Source organism: Dufourea novaeangliae, unplaced genomic scaffold (genome assembly GCF_001272555.1).
Source record: "Dufourea novaeangliae isolate 0120121106 unplaced genomic scaffold, ASM127255v1 scaffold28, whole genome shotgun sequence".
NCBI classification, from domain to species: Eukaryota; Metazoa; Arthropoda; class Insecta; order Hymenoptera; family Halictidae; genus Dufourea; species Dufourea novaeangliae.
Window position 1 is genome coordinate 552114 of NW_015373917.1, and position 15809 is coordinate 567922.

At 41.7% G+C, this 15809-nt stretch overlaps 1 protein-coding gene across 1 annotated transcript; it reads left to right on the forward strand.

Annotated features, from left to right (window-relative positions):
• The first annotated feature begins 152 nt into the window (after positions 1-152).
• Positions 153-15501, forward strand: LOC107194290 (neuronal acetylcholine receptor subunit alpha-10-like). Its single transcript, XM_015583893.1, is given in 11 exon segments — positions 153-188; positions 191-253; positions 255-366; positions 6690-6826; positions 8112-8266; positions 8735-8918; positions 11901-12117; positions 13235-13369; positions 14465-14643; positions 14718-14847; positions 15251-15501. Coding segments are annotated over 11 exon segments (1569 nt in total). The 5' UTR covers positions 153-182.
• Positions 15502-15809: the final 308 nt, after the last annotated feature.

Consider the following 15809-nt stretch of genomic DNA (forward strand, 5'->3'; position numbering starts at 1 on the left):
TTCGGAAAATGGAGTTGCGGCTGTTTCGTGGGTAATTTTGTTAAATACAGTTCGATTGGCAGAAAATTGAATGAACATATCAGATGTATCGAAGAAGGACCGTTTTCGAACGACACGTTGGTAGTTTTGTTTAACATTCGTGGTATGCATTGTTCGAAACGCCTGCGCGAATTTCCTTGGGAATGGACGGCCGCGTTGGGGTAGGGGTAGCGCGGGATTCAGGGTCGAAATTGCACGGTGGTTGAAAAGCATCGGAGGGACCACAGTCGAGGACAGGCGGTCCCGCGTTTAAGTGGTCCATCAATTCCATGTCGCCTTTGGCCCTGTTCCTTCATTACGGAGTTTTGGCCATCACTTTCGGTACCGGTGAGTCTTCACAACTTTCGAGTTTTTTTTTACAAGCGTTCACGTGTATATTTATAAATGTTGCATTACTTTCAATTTCATTTTACAAAATATTTTCCATACGTGCGAATATTGAGGTAGTAAGGAGTGGAGTTTGAAGTGTCCTTTGGTAATTTAATATCGCCGATATATTTGTGTGTTTATTTGACGTGCAGTATTACTACATTTATTTACAATATCTTATATACCTACATTTTTTCTTATCACAGCCTTATCTTCCTAGTGTCAATTAAAATTCAACTTAAACTTTATATATCTATTTCTTAATATCCATTTCTTTAGGTGGTGTACAAGTATTTTAATTATTTACACCAGTGTACTTTACAATTGTGTCTTTATTGCATTGAAAGTTGTTATTTGTTGCATGTGACTGTTATTTTAACAAGAGTTGTCAGCGACAAACGCGTGGTACTATTCGATCTTCGATTGATCACGAAGGATGATTCATTTAATTTCGACGCATAAACAGAGATCGAATAAATCCCGTCGAGGAAAACGCTGATTAAGGACGCCCCGGCGACGATTAAGGCCAATTTCTTCTGTCTGTTCGGTAACCGGATTGCTCGGCCTCCGACAGGATTTCCGCGCGGCAGGAATTTCATGAGCGGGCCGATTGAGTTGTAAATGAGTTTCTCCCTTCGAAAAATTTCCCGCCTGCGGTTCAGTAGCGGCCAAAAAGACCACAACGCGGTGCGGATTCGATTTTACCTGGCGACACTGGTATTTATCCATTCGATTCGACTACGTTCTTTTGGTACCTTTGAACTCTATAACAATATTGTTCCATCGTTTAAATGAGCTTCAAACGACCTCCTAACTTCCGTGAATATTTTTAATAGGTGAACGTTTAATCTCTGAAGTAGCAGTTCAAAGTATGTTAAGAGGATAGGTGTTTTCGTACTTTCCGACACTGGTATATATCTATTTAATTTGACTGCGTGCTTCTGGTACCTTTGAAATTTTTACAACAATATTGTTACATTGTCCAAATGAGCCTTAAACAACCGTGAATATTTTAAATAGGTGAAATTTTTGCCCCAAAAGTATCAACCCAAAGTACATGAAGAGGGTGGACGCTTTCGAACGTAAATATTGACACACGGAGTTAACTTTCCAAGCGAAAATTCGGATAAGGGGAGCAAAGTGTTGTTCTGTACACATGTTCCCTGAACAAAACAGAGCATCACGAAGGTATAGAAGACGTAATCGCAGAAAATTGTTCAAAGCCCCGAGGCGGTCTACGCTTGTATGCTCACCCAGAAGCTGCGTCCGATAATCTTTAGATCTTTAATAAACGTCAAGAGAGAGGAGTTCGTTATCGAACGTTTGCTTTGGCCTTCCGTGTAAACGTTTGCAGACGTTCTCGCGGCGTGGGGAAGTCGTTTCCCATCCCCTTAGCGGTTAATTCGCGATCTGAACATCGTCGTCGATTTGCATACTCGCTCTCAGAAATTCCCGAAGTCCACTGAGCAAATCGATTTGTTTGTTTACGCCTCGCCACGGTGAAATTATTAGTTAAAGGGGGCGAGGAATTACCACAAGATTCTCGAGCTTGGTCGAACCAGGGGGAGGGGTTAGTTTAAAACTTCCAACGGAGAAATCCCTTAACTGCTGTCGCTAATAGAGGGCTTGGGTGATTCCCAGGCGACGAAACTTTTGGAAGGTTTTTCTTTTCATTAATCTACAGTGCTTCACGTGTTCATATACTTTCCAAATTGCAATCAAGTGTACAAATTTTTCTGCAATTTCTACTCATGTATCCACGTGATTTTTAATTTTATAGTTACAGTTTACCGTGGTTTCGTGATCAATTTTTTTAAATTTCAAAATAAGATATAGCTAGTTTGGTATCGTGGTCTAGTGGAATAAATGTGACAACCTTTCGTGAACCTTTCGTGCCTCCGTTTACCGCAAAGATTCCGACATTTTCGTCCAAGGTAAGATCAAAGAGTCGTTCCCCCAAATCTCAATCGTTTCCGGTTTGTCTTCCCGGTTTTCTTCATCAACCTCTCGTCTAAAACGTATTTTCTCCTCCAGCGACGAACCACGCATGCTTGAAGAAACAATGCTGCGATAAAGGTGGCCCGCAAAAACTCTTTCGGGCGATGGGATCCATGACTGGTCCCGCTAAAAGCAAGGAAGAAGAAATACCAATGGGGTTATACATATATGGAGAGACGCGAGAACCATTACCGTTCCCAGGATTTTCGTCGTCGGCGTTTCGACGCACAGTACTCGTTACAAATCCGAGGGATCCTTCGATTTAACCGCGGTACCAGACTCCATTTCGCGGTCGGTGAAGGCTTTACCAGAAAGAGAGAGAGGATGAAAGAGCGTCTGTCGGGTTTAGGTCGCAAGAACGAACAGCCGTTGTGACGTATTTCGTCGTGTGTATATCACTCGGCCCATCGATCGCATCGATGACCGATTCCATCGAGTCTTTCGACGCTGCATCCTGAATGCACACCCGAAATTCAGGGACACCCCAGGGCCAGGGTCTGTTGTCGAACTCTCGTGGCTACAGTGATTGCAGATGTTTATGCAAATTTATAGTTTTAGACTCTATACAAATACAAGTTATGTAGAATTTTATTCCTTGCACTATAGAAGCTTCGATGTGTTAACCCTCGAATGGTAAGGTGGGGTCGGATTTTTATTGGAATATAAATGTCAGAAAATTTATTAATTTATAGATCTTCAAAAGTTTCTCATGTTTATCGATCCGATAGATAAAAGTATACCGTCGGTAGTTCTAGTATTTATCACCTCCGCTTTTAATAATTCTTCTATCTCGTATTCGTTATCGAACTCTCGTTTATTCATTCGCGACATTTATATCCAGTGCCTTCATTACAATTCTGGGGTAAGCACCACGGCGCCGCCACAATCCACCGTGAAAACCCCAGACTATACTTCCTTTTCACGGAGTTTCCGCGGTATACTCGGAAGAAACTATTCTGAGATGGGTTTATAGATTCTTAGATTCTGTAAAAGTTTGATTGTATAGTATTATAAATTTTAGATTATGCTGGGCGATACAAAAAAAGGGTTCATAACTTCTAGAGTAAATAGTACTCGGAAAATAACGAAAGAAAGTCCTGATAAAAATGGATGAAAAAAGTAATATTTTCCAAATTATGAAACAACGAAGGAAACTGCAACAAAACTGATAAAAATTGTAGAAGAGGTAATTTATATTACCATTAGCTTTAACCAAAACAAAAAATTGTTTATAACTTCGAAAATATTAATTTTTCGACCCATGATTATCAGGACTTCATTTGTCCAGTACTATCTACCCCAGAAATGATGAATACTTTTTTACAATGTTTGTCGACGAAGTGCACGTGGTCTACTTATGAACCACGGTAAGATCGTTCCGACCGACTGTAACAAGATTTCACCTGGTACGTCGTCGCTCTGAAAACTTCTCCTGAAGTCTTTACGAAAGTAAATTTTGAATCTCTGATGATTGAAATTCAAGAGGAACGAGAGTTCCGCGAGAACAATTTCAGAGAGTCCATCGAGTGTATGTACCAAAGGGGGAGGGGGCTTTAACTCGGTACGGAACGTTGGCCATTTTTATTTCCTTCGCTTTTCCTACGACTGGTCTTTTTTCGACCGTGAAAAATCGGAACGCAGCGTCGAATGCGCTGCACCGCCCAAGAACAACGGAAAAAACGTGGTGAGCCGAATTTTTGGAGCTAAAAGCCGAAACACATACCTCGCGCTTCGATTGGTCGACGTGATCCGCTCGATAACACCGTTATAATCTCGAATGAGATTTCCGTGACGCGGGGAAATCGGCTTTTTACGGGGTTTTCTTTTTTGCTTCTTCCCCTTGTAAACGTCACACCTTCGGCCATCGATCGAGTGTTCTCGAGCGATAAAGGTGGCCCGTTTTTTACGCGATTTTCTCGACCACCCTCGAACCACCCCAGAATAGGTTTTATTCCGCTCGAAATCACTGATTTCTTGTGAAATTTTCAATGGGAAAAAAAGGGGATTTATTATATATACACACTCTGCAAAAAAATTATGGTTATAGTCAGTTATAGTCATTCAAATGACTATAACTCCGGCAAAAATGATCGTATTGATATCATTAAAAAATCGTTTGAAAGTTTGGAATCTATACTTTAAGCTGTTTTCACAAGATTTTAGCTGCGTTGATTGTTGGCAAATTTATAGCGATATAAAGAGCACCCGGGAAATTTTGTAAAATTTTATTCTACTTTGCAATGTTGCATGGGGTGAATAAAATTTTGTATACAACTTACATTCAGACCACTCGAAAGGGACTACCTTCCTGTGTAAAATTAGTGTTCGTCAATTGTTGTGCGATTTTTTTTGGCCGAGTTATTCAACTTTTTAACAAAAATCGTTTTCTTGCTTTAATTGCTTCTAGGAAGCAAAGGAATCGTCCTGGAACGTTCAGCAAAAATGTAGTAGTTTAAGAAAATAGTTGTAAAAAGAAATAATTTTTCATCGAGAAAATGGACAGCGAGAGATAGGCGAAGAAAAATCGAGCAACTGTTTTCCACGAGGTCGACTCGCCGCTGTTCCGATACTTTTCAATTTCAACTCTTTCTCTTTTTTAGGACATTGGAAAAAGCTGTAAGGTTGCGCCCGTCAAACGGATTCAGAAAAGTGAAACGCCTCCGCACACGGATCTGACCCCTTCTCGCGCTATACCGCGACGCTGACGTAGATTTAACGATCGGAATTAACAGGCTTTGAGGGAGAGAAAAAATTCTCCGAACTGTGACAACGACGTGGCCACGTATCTTTCAAAGTGTACCATACTTATAGAACGATTTTTCGAAGATTGCGAAAGCCAATTTCTGACCGAATCGGTAATAGTCGAAGGTAGTATTCACACGTACCCAAACTCAACTTCCACCAGGGGAAAAAGTGGCGCAAAAGAAGGGTCTCCTACCAGTTAATTTCAAGTACTGAAGTCAACATTAAATCGAATGTTAATTTGGCACAAATTTCAGTAATTCCCGATACCAAATAATAGAAGGTCCTTCTCCTACGCCATTTCTTCCCTTAGACCAAAGGAAGTGAGCACACGCGTGAGAATTGGATTTTTGCTGAAGATCATATGAATGTTACTTTACCATCGATTCGTCAAAATTACTGAATCGGTCCAAAAACCGTAACGTTTGATCTTGTTGCAAGATCCTTGTATATTCCTTGAGCTCGAAGAGAAATAGCAAGATTTATACGAGGGGTATTTACGGTCTCCGAAAGATCCTTGCTTTGATTCTTAATGTCCTCCGTTCGGGGCTCCGCGTACATGGGAATAGTTTCATAAAAGGGAGCGAAGCATCGAACGTTTCCGATAAGATCGTTGGAGATCAAAGGTTTTCCGCAATTTTCGCGTGTGTCCGTCGCCCCATCGCCTAGTTTCGTTAGACGAGCGGGGCCATTCTTTTGGCTGACGCTATTGTCTCTCCTCCGATGAAAGATCCTTTATCTAATAGAGGTTTGACGGCAACGCCTGGTTAGCTTCAGGGAAGGAGATGGAATGGAGGGAAGATTAGCTCCGTTCGTCCACGACGGAAAGGGGCTTCGGCCTGCCGTTTCCGCGGCGTACAATAGCCATCTTCAATGGGGACCGAACGCTTCCGCGCGTGCAGGATCGGAAACATTATAATGGATACCCTTGATGTAACGAAAGGGCATTAGATTCGTGATACGATGGGAGGGAATAGGAGCAGTGGACACTAGCCTGAACATTGTTCTTCGTGTAATCCGATTTGATGGGTTTTCAGACGCGATCGACGATTTATGTAGCGATAACGAGCTCTGTCCAGTGACTAGCGAAAGTATTTTAATAGGATCGGGAATATGCTCTGAACATTCCACCGAATTTCATTTATTTAGTTATTGTATGGGTATAATAATGCTGTAAGTGTTCCACATTTTATTTTTACTTCGTTGTTATGTATGCAGCTTACATAGCAATTAAGTAAAAATAAAAATATAGACATTTATAGTAGTATAGTTTATAGCATAGTTTTTCAAACTTTTTTGACTCTCCGCCCCCTTTTCAAAGCTTTTTCTGTTTAACGCCACTTCGGTTAAACCATCTCCATTATAAAAATTGCCAAGTCTAATTGTGCGTGTAATCTTTGAATCTGAAAAAGTTAGACTGAAAATAATGAAATCAAAATAACTAGAACGCCCTCCTAGATCTCTTCAGCGCCCACCGGTGGGCGGTACCTTAAATTAAACAGTTCATTATTTATTCATATTATTGTTTATATTTGCCGTAGGTTTCGGCGATGAACACGAATACAGACTGACGAAGTATCTCCTCGATGGATACGACGCCGGTGTACGGCCAGCGAAGAACTCTTCTCAACCCCTGGCGGTGGTATTTGGTCTTTCCCTTCATCACATAATCGATGTGGTGAGTATTATAATTGAAAAATATCTATATTCAAAACATCGATACTGTCTTGCCTATCATTAGTGAGCAGTCTTGTTTATTTACGATTCTTTCGACAAGTCGAAGACGAACTGGAATATCCAGGCCAAGCCTACTCGAGGATCTGCATTAACATCCATTCCAGGTCGTATGTATCGGCAGCCTGCGTTTAACTCGGCCAATATCTCGATTTATATTCATTACGATACATATATTCCTCGTCTGTGCCACGAGATCCACCGTCTCGACGTTACCAGAAGGAAAGCCAGGAAAAGAGATCCTCTCTCGCGGGAGCGAGGCGTGTCGGGTAACCGGAAATACTCGAAGACAAATCGCCGCCGGGACACGTATAAGCCCGATGGAAACTTGGAAAGATTTATCATCCCGTGTGTACCCTAACGAGAATCATCTTTCAACCTGCATATTTTCATCGAGGGCTGGAGGGGGACCTGGTCGCCGTAAAGACACTTACTCGGGGATGCGCCGCGCGACGAATACTTGACTTCTCCCTCGTCGTGATATAAAGTCGGTCGTTTGTCTCGGTTTCGAGAGAAAATGTTAACGGTGTAGTCTGAAATTGGAAAATCTTCTCATCCCATCAGTCTTTATAAGTGTCCAATAATTGCTCAGAATTACCATTAGTGTTCGAGTGAAATAGATATACAGTAAACTCGCGATTATTGTCTGCACTTAGGGCTCTAGAACAGTTGTGGGAACGGGTGATTATCGAGAGCCAATAGGAAGTTTTATTATCTACAGAATTCTCTTCATCAGATATTCTTCAGAAATTTCTCGTTTCAGGAGTTCCCAATGATTCTCAATAGGATTAAGGTCAGGACAACTTCCTGACCAATCCAGTAATGGAATATTTTTGTCGTGGAGAAATTGTTTCATTGATCTAACCGTACGACACGATGCTCCATCGAACAATATCAATTATGCTTCAGAAAACTGGTGTTAGTTTGATTTTGTTTAATGTAGACAAACGGTCACATTAATATGGCCCCGGTGTGGTTGAAAAAGAAGATAGAAACTTTGATACAGTTCGATACGTATCGGTCCCGCGACACTTTTAATCGCCAGTTGAAAGGAACGTTTCCCCTCCTCCTATTTGCGGGCGAATGAGCTGCTCGATTGCACTGATTTCATGAACGGCCGCTTCCGAATGAAATTAACCGAGCGAAACGGAACTGTGCCACGATTGGGAAGGGGATCGAGTCTCGCTGGAAAACGGGGCATTCATCCGTTCTTTGATTTTTCATCGCAGGACGAGAAGAACCAGATACTCACGACGAACTGTTGGGTGACCCAGGTCTGGACGGACCATCATCTGAAATGGAATGCCTCGGAATTCGCTGGAATCCGAGTGATCCGTGTTCCATACAATCGCGTCTGGCGGCCGGACACGATTCTGTACAACAAGTAAGCGACGACGAAGGTCTGACTGAACGAATGGGGTACCACTTTGATTAACTTTTCGCACTGGAACTACTAGAGTCGTCGAAACGACGGATTGCCGATTTCTTATTTTAAGATTACCGAAATTATTAGGGGCATGTTCGAACTAACTTTTTGAATTCGAAATATTGGATTAAAAATTCTTGAAACATTCTTGGATTTCGAGTGGTTTCGACATGATAAGTTTCAAAGAATTTAAATTACTTAAACGATTATTTAAACAAATAGAACTTTGTTCAGTTACAATTCATACACTACTTCTTTTAAGTGTTAGGACAGTTGATCTGTATAAGGAAATTGTGATGTTTTGTAAAAACGATACATTTAATTTTCGGTTAGAATTTCGATATCGATCGGTCGAAAACGAACAGGGAGGGGGTTGATTTTTTTCTTCCCAATATTACCCAATATTCTCCCCCGTTTTGTTTATAGCGCAGATCCGCAATACAGCTCGGCGGTCATCAATACGAACGTGATCGTGAGCCACACTGGCGAGGTGGTGTGGCTCAGCCACGGGATCTTTCGCAGCAGCTGCGACATCGACGTCGAGTTCTTCCCTTTCGACGAGCAACGATGCGTGCTGAAATGGGCCTCGTGGACGTACGATGGATACCAAGTGAGAAAACTATCCATATCGAATCTTTAACACGCAATGTGACGTGTAAATCACATCTAGAAAATCATATTTCCAGGGGTTTTGTCTCTTCTTGAGTTAATTAACCTCACGAGAAATAATTTTTTTCCCAAAAGGTGTTTGGGAGTAGAAGGGTTGAAAGTAAATTTGAAAAAAAAATTAAAACACAGGTTGGTTTAATATCCATACTTCCGACTGAAAAATAACAAGATATGAATACAATTTTGAAATAAGGATCTAAGGGTCTGTGCGTTAAAGGGTTAACAAAATTCCATAAATGTCTAATTTAGACGGAATGAATCTACATATTACGTTGGAAAGACGATTCGATCGAGGCTGTAATTTCGACTGGACAATAGGAACCGGATTCGCAGTTTTCCGAGCGATTAACTTCACAGAGTCTGCGGCAGCCACACACACACACACACACACACACACACACACACACAGATATCATTTAAACGATTCGTCGATTACCATTCTTCGTCGAAATTTTTTTTCGTTTACCTAGGTAACATACAGGTCTCTAGAAACGGCTAGATCCTTCAACGGAATAGATCCTAATCGTCCGACGAACGACGTGGTTACGCGATTCAATTGGACAAAACACGCGCGCGACCTGCATCCCACCCCTTTTGGCTGAGGCATCCTCCTATCTCTCTGTTGCCCTCAATTTCACGCAGTTCCTCCCGCGGGACGATATGCAAATCAGGAAACGGATACATAGACGGGAAGCGTCCATTGCGGAACAATCAAAGTATACATATATCAACGAAACCTTGAAACTCTATACGACGGGGCCAAACCCTTTCTTTCGGGGGTGATTCTCTGGGAAAAAATTCTGTTCGCTCGTTATCGGCCCCAGGGACCTCTTCGTTTCCGAAGAAGCTGGAGAACACGGATGAAATTCGCGATCTCCGAGACTGAACCGCAATCTCGATATTTTGTGGCTTCCCACGAAGATCCTTTGAATTAAAAGTTCACGTAGCCTGAATACGATTCGTCGAAGCTAAGACCGGGAGGGATACGGCGATCGATCGATGGAACCCTTTCCCAATGTGGCTACTTACTCGAAATTACGAAATAAAATGTTAGTATCGTGTATTTTTTCCGTATCTGTCAGTATATAATAGTTTTTTTTAAATCTTATACAGGGTGTCTCATGTAAGTGTGATTCCCTGAATATCCTTTTACAATTGCGAAAATGCAAAAATATTTTATACGTAATTTTAATGGTATTAAGTGGTCAGTATTCTGAAGGCGTTGCTTTTTCTCTCGAAGTTTTCAAGGTCTTCGATAATTTTTTTCAAATACCAACAGGTCATATTATAATACATATCTGAATGTATTTGTTCACGAGTTACACGATATACACAAACATACAACAAAATATTCCTTTGGTAATTTTAAAATAATTTGGGAACGAAAGGGTTATGGAATTATCCACATGGGGATCGAATGAAAAATGGCATTAGACGGTTTCAAAGGGTTAAAATGTTCTTGTGGATCATTTATTAAAGTTAAGAGCTCGACTGTCAGGGGCCAGGCCGGCCAGGTCGAAAAGTCGTCTTTACGAGCGCGTCCTGTGGATCGTCAGAAAATCGTAGAAAAATGTCCACCAGTGAAAACGGGCCACGAATAGGCAGAGCTTTCACCCCCTTCGGTCCAGAAAGACGCTTAACAGCCGAGGCAAATCGAAAATACCGTTGCTGCTCGTGCAAAGTCGCGAGAATGTCCCGGAAAATCGAACAGCCTTAATCCCCCTCCGACGTACGAGAGGAGTCTGTGAATCGTGCGAGGCCGTTTCTCTATGTACGTAGGTACCTACGGGCGGCCACCTTTTTACCAAGTTTTCCCATTTCCCTATTCCGTCGTTGAATACATTTCGCGTTTTTGTCGCTCTAAAACGACTGGGAGGCGATCCCTCCCCGATTAGGCGTTCCGGTTCGGGAAATATTCATCTTCCCCTATATACATATAATCCATAAGTCCATTACATGTATATATCGTGATAAATCGGTTCCTCGGGTATTTATATCGACGTTAAAAACGTTTATTTTATATTGTGCGTCCATCCGTATTATATCGAGTTCTGGACATTCAGTTTTCACATATGTCTATCTACAGGGTGTCCCAATATTAATGGTACGTCGCGAAATAATCCTGTACGCCGGTGGTGAAGTTTCCCATTTCCACTGTCCAGTCCCGTCAAATACCGTTTCCTCGTCGTTGCGTTTCTCCTGCCTCGACACCTGTCCAAGCGACAAACACATACGGTGTGTGACATGTAATCGCGTCCCGTTTGCAGCGTTGGGTTTTAACGTGGATGGACGCGTTAACACTTTTTTTAATCCAGTCGAGGACAGACTAGCGTCGGCTGGTTGTAATTGGTCCGGTGACCAATCTGGCTGTATACCAAACCGTTGGTTCGGTACTTCCTTAATCCTTTGCACCACCTAATAATTCTTTTGAAATTTTTTTCCAATAACTTCCTACTGTGTTAGGTGAAAACTAAAAAAAATAACTTTTTAATTATCTCTTTTAGTTTTTCAAATTTTAGTGCGTATAGATAAGAAGCCTATTAATGTAGTCGTAAGATCAGGGTTGAAGAAGAAATTGTTACGTTGTTATACACTGCGAGGCATAACTGTACAACCACCTTAAAAGTTTCAGTCCTTATGTATTGTGGTTAAAATAAAAACGAACCCCTTTTTGCGAGAGTATGTAGTCTTTTCTGGAGAAACATTATTTCTCAACTGGATTTCAGACACGACATACTTGAATCGTTTTTATTTTAACCACAATACATAAGGATTGAACATTTTAGGGTGGTTTTACAGTTACGCCACACTGTAATAGTTCCTTGGCTGTTGATCCTTGAATCTGATGAACCTATTAAACACTAAGCCAATATGGTGATGTGTTAATTCGGATGGAATGATCATCGAAACCGTGTATGTGCAGCTCGAGCTGGAGAGACAGAGCGAGCAGGGGGATGTGAGCAATTATCAAGCGAACGGGGAGTTCGATCTGATCGACTTCTCCGCGAGACGGAACGTCGAGTACTATTCGTGCTGCCCGGAACCGTATCCGGACATCACCTACGAGATCCGACTACGTCGACGACCGATGTTCTACGTGTTTAATCTGATTCTTCCTTGCATCCTCATCAACGGCGTCGGTGAGTCGATCACTTTCTTCGCTGTACAGTAAATTCTTGATGAGTGTTCGAAGGCTCCTTGGCACTGACAATGAAAGGTCTCCAGATTTAACAATGACTTTTTTAATGAGGTTGAGCACAGTGATAGAGCTTGGCATTCTGAAGCCAATAGTATTTATTTCACTCATCGAGGGTTTACTGTACATACTTTGTATCCGTGGCATTCTTCGTCCCGAAGTGAACAGATCCAAACAAGTGGAAAGTACTCGACAACTTTCACTCCCCTCCGACGTTTTTCCTCTTTTTATGAAATTTGCAATTCCACCGTTACAAGAATACAGGTCGCGTTGCCGTCGAAAGATGCAATCTTCTTCAAGAGGAGAGGGTCAAGCACCGTTATCGTGGATCCTGGAGTGGAAATTTCATTAGAACACTCGAGTAGTCTTCGATGAAAGGAAAAAAACCGCCCCTGCTGGTTACGAGTTTGTATTCTATACAGGATGATACAAAAAAAGGCTTCGTAACTTCTAGGGTAGATAGTATCGCCAATTGATGGAGAAAAGTCCGAATAAACATGGGTCGAAAGATTAATATTTTCGAAGTTATTAACAATCTTTCTATTGTATGAAAACAATGAATAACATTATCAATGATATCGTTTCTTCTTTTCCTGGTAAGAAGAGGTTTTCTACAATTTTTAGTAGTATTGTACAATTTTGTTCACTGCTGAAAATATTAATTTTTTTATTCATGTTCTTCAGGACTTTTTTTCATCACTTGACGAGTACTATCTACCCTAGAAGTTCTGAACCCTTTCTTTGTATCACCCTGTATACATATACAGGGGCCATTCTTCTCGGCCCGATTGGAATTCGAATGGTCTCTTTAGAGAGGCCTAAGTATTAAATTTTCTTGACGAAAGAGTGGGGGTCGTCGTCGTGTCATCTGCTGGAAGAAAAAGGATTTATACGGAACTTTGCCCCCGCCCCTCATTTTTTACCATGCCGTTCGCAGAAACTTTTCACGCGGGCGAAGAATGCCCTCGTCTCTGTTCGATATTCTATGACGAGGAGAACGGTACCGATAGTGGAAGTTTCATCCAGCCGGTGTTCACATTTCTCCCCCAACGTTTGTTCAGCTCTGTTGGTATTCTACGTGCCCTCGGAATCAGGGGAGAAAGTCACCCTCGGGATCTCGGCTCTTCTGTCCATGACGGTCTTCCTGATGACCATACGCGAGACACTGCCACCGACCGAGAAAACGCCGTTGATCAGTGAGTATACATTTCATTATGATTAGAGATGAAAATCTTTAATATTACATATAACTTGATACAGCATAGAAATGGAAATACAATGTTCTTTCCTTACTGTCAATAGTATAGTTTTAACATATTTTAACATGTAGTATATTTAGTTATACATCGAATAAAAATTAAACAGGACGTAATGAAATAAGTATAAAAAAAACAATGTTGAACGATTTTCTCTTTGAGTTGGTAATATTGAACAATTATAGATTTAACATTTTTTTTTTTATAATAGGGCTAACTGGAGACTAATTGGCCGATTAATTGACTAGGGAACTAAAACTCTAGTCGATATATTTCTATATAGTTATGATACTGTTTCGAAGCTCGTAGATCCAGCTGGTAGAACCATAAATACTGAATCCTTCGAGCGAAAAAGATATGGTCCCAGGGGCCATTATCGAGATCCATTGAAACGTGTGAATTCCCCGCGACATTTGTTTACGCCGCGGAGACAAAGGGTTTCCTCCTCTCAATCTTTCAATAGAAAATGCTGGAACTTGCCTTCTGAGAAATAATCAGTCTCTCAATTTGAGGTATAACGAGGAACGAACCGACACACAGAGGATTTCCACGGGCTTGTAGACTCTCGGTGGTGGGGATCGTTGTAACCGCGTTGATTGAAAATTCCCAGGTGTCCCGTTGCAAAGCTCCTCAGCGAGAGGCAAATGGAATCACGTTTAACCCCGTCGTCGCCTAGAAAGTGTTGGGAGGACACATCTGGGTGCATTCATCAGTCCGTGGAACTCTGGAGCAATTAGAAGAACCGTGTGAATTATTAGGTTTACAAATTAATTCGTGGCCCCACAATTAATTACTGACAATCGCCATTATTTTTCCGAGAGGGGACTCGCCAAGTGTTCGAGAAATGGCGTAAATGTATTAGAAAGTGATGGGAAATATTTTCAAGACTAGACTGTATTTTTTTTAAGTAAACAACAAATCTATGAGAAAAAGATCACGAATCAATATGTACACCTAATAATTTACTTACGAGATTCCGTTTAAAAACGTAGTGATTAATTACGAAAAATTTGAGTTATATTTGCCGATTTCCAGGTCTTTATTACGGGGTCAGTATATGCCTGGTGTCGTTCGCCTCGGGATTGGCTGTGGTCACGTTGAATCTTCATCATCGCGGCGTACGGGGCACCAGAGTGCCGGGGATCGTGAGGTCTTTGGTCCTGGACAAGCTCGCCAGGGTGGTCTTCTTGAATTTCCAGGAAGAGAACAGATCGGTAACGTCTATCCTTAACCAGATATTAGTTTTCCTCCTTTTACCATTCCACGAATATGCGTCGTTTCCATTCAGGAACCGGTCGAGCCCGCGAGACGGAAGAACAATTGTCCGTTGCACTGTAAACCGGAAGTAACGCAGTCGCAGTCGTCGCCGAAATTCGTGACTCGAAGGGAGGACAGCGGTAGCAGTAGTCCAAGTTTAGGTGAGTCCTTTGGGTCACGGTAAGAAGATGATCTACACACCTTTATGGATCTAGTTCCTGATCACTGAAGAGTAACGACGGTTTTTTAAATGTATAAGTAGCAATATTAACCAAATCCATTAAATCCAATTTAACTTTCAAGGTAAGAAGTGCAAAGGAAACAATTTCGGATCACGTAAATTATATGTCTGTATCTTACCCTGGCTATCGAATTTTACGCATAAATTTCAAAATAGTTAGTCATTTTTTGGACAATAGCCTTTATTATAATGAACTTATTATATGGTGTCTATATACTGAACTCATCTGGAATTGGGTTCTGATCAGGAACTAGATCCGTGACGGTACCATGGATCGGTTAGTTATAAATTCCAAAAAAGAAAACGTTTGTGAACTGGCGCAGATCTCGGGAAAGAGGGTGGCCTTGAGGCTCAATGGTCGCGGGTCCTGGGAAGAGTGCACGCGACGATCGAAAGAAACGAGCGACGTCTCACCGAGCAGGATCGACGCGAGAGAACGGAATTGGATTGGAAACAGGTCGCGTTGGTCAGCGATCGGGCACTGCTCTGTGTTTTTTTCCTGACGACGATCGTCAGCACCACCGTCATCCTGTGCGGCTCGCCGCCGACCACGAACATTGCCAAAGAGGGCTGAGACGAGATCGATGGGAAAAATGAAACTAATTAAGGACACTCGTCGAGAGTAACTTCGATTCTTTTTTTAATAAGGTCGATATGATTTCGTCACGCATCTTTTCTGTTTGGCTTTAGGAACAGCCTCGGAGGTTTATTTCTTTTTTTTTTTTTTTCATATCGTAACGAAGAACGTTTGACGCCGATTCATTGGACGTTTTGTAAATATAATACGTACATTGAGAAGTTCCTGGCGTGTGTATCAAGTCGGATTGACACTTGCGTGTTTTTTAGGGTAAGATTATTATGGTTATTCGTTCACCAGGAATT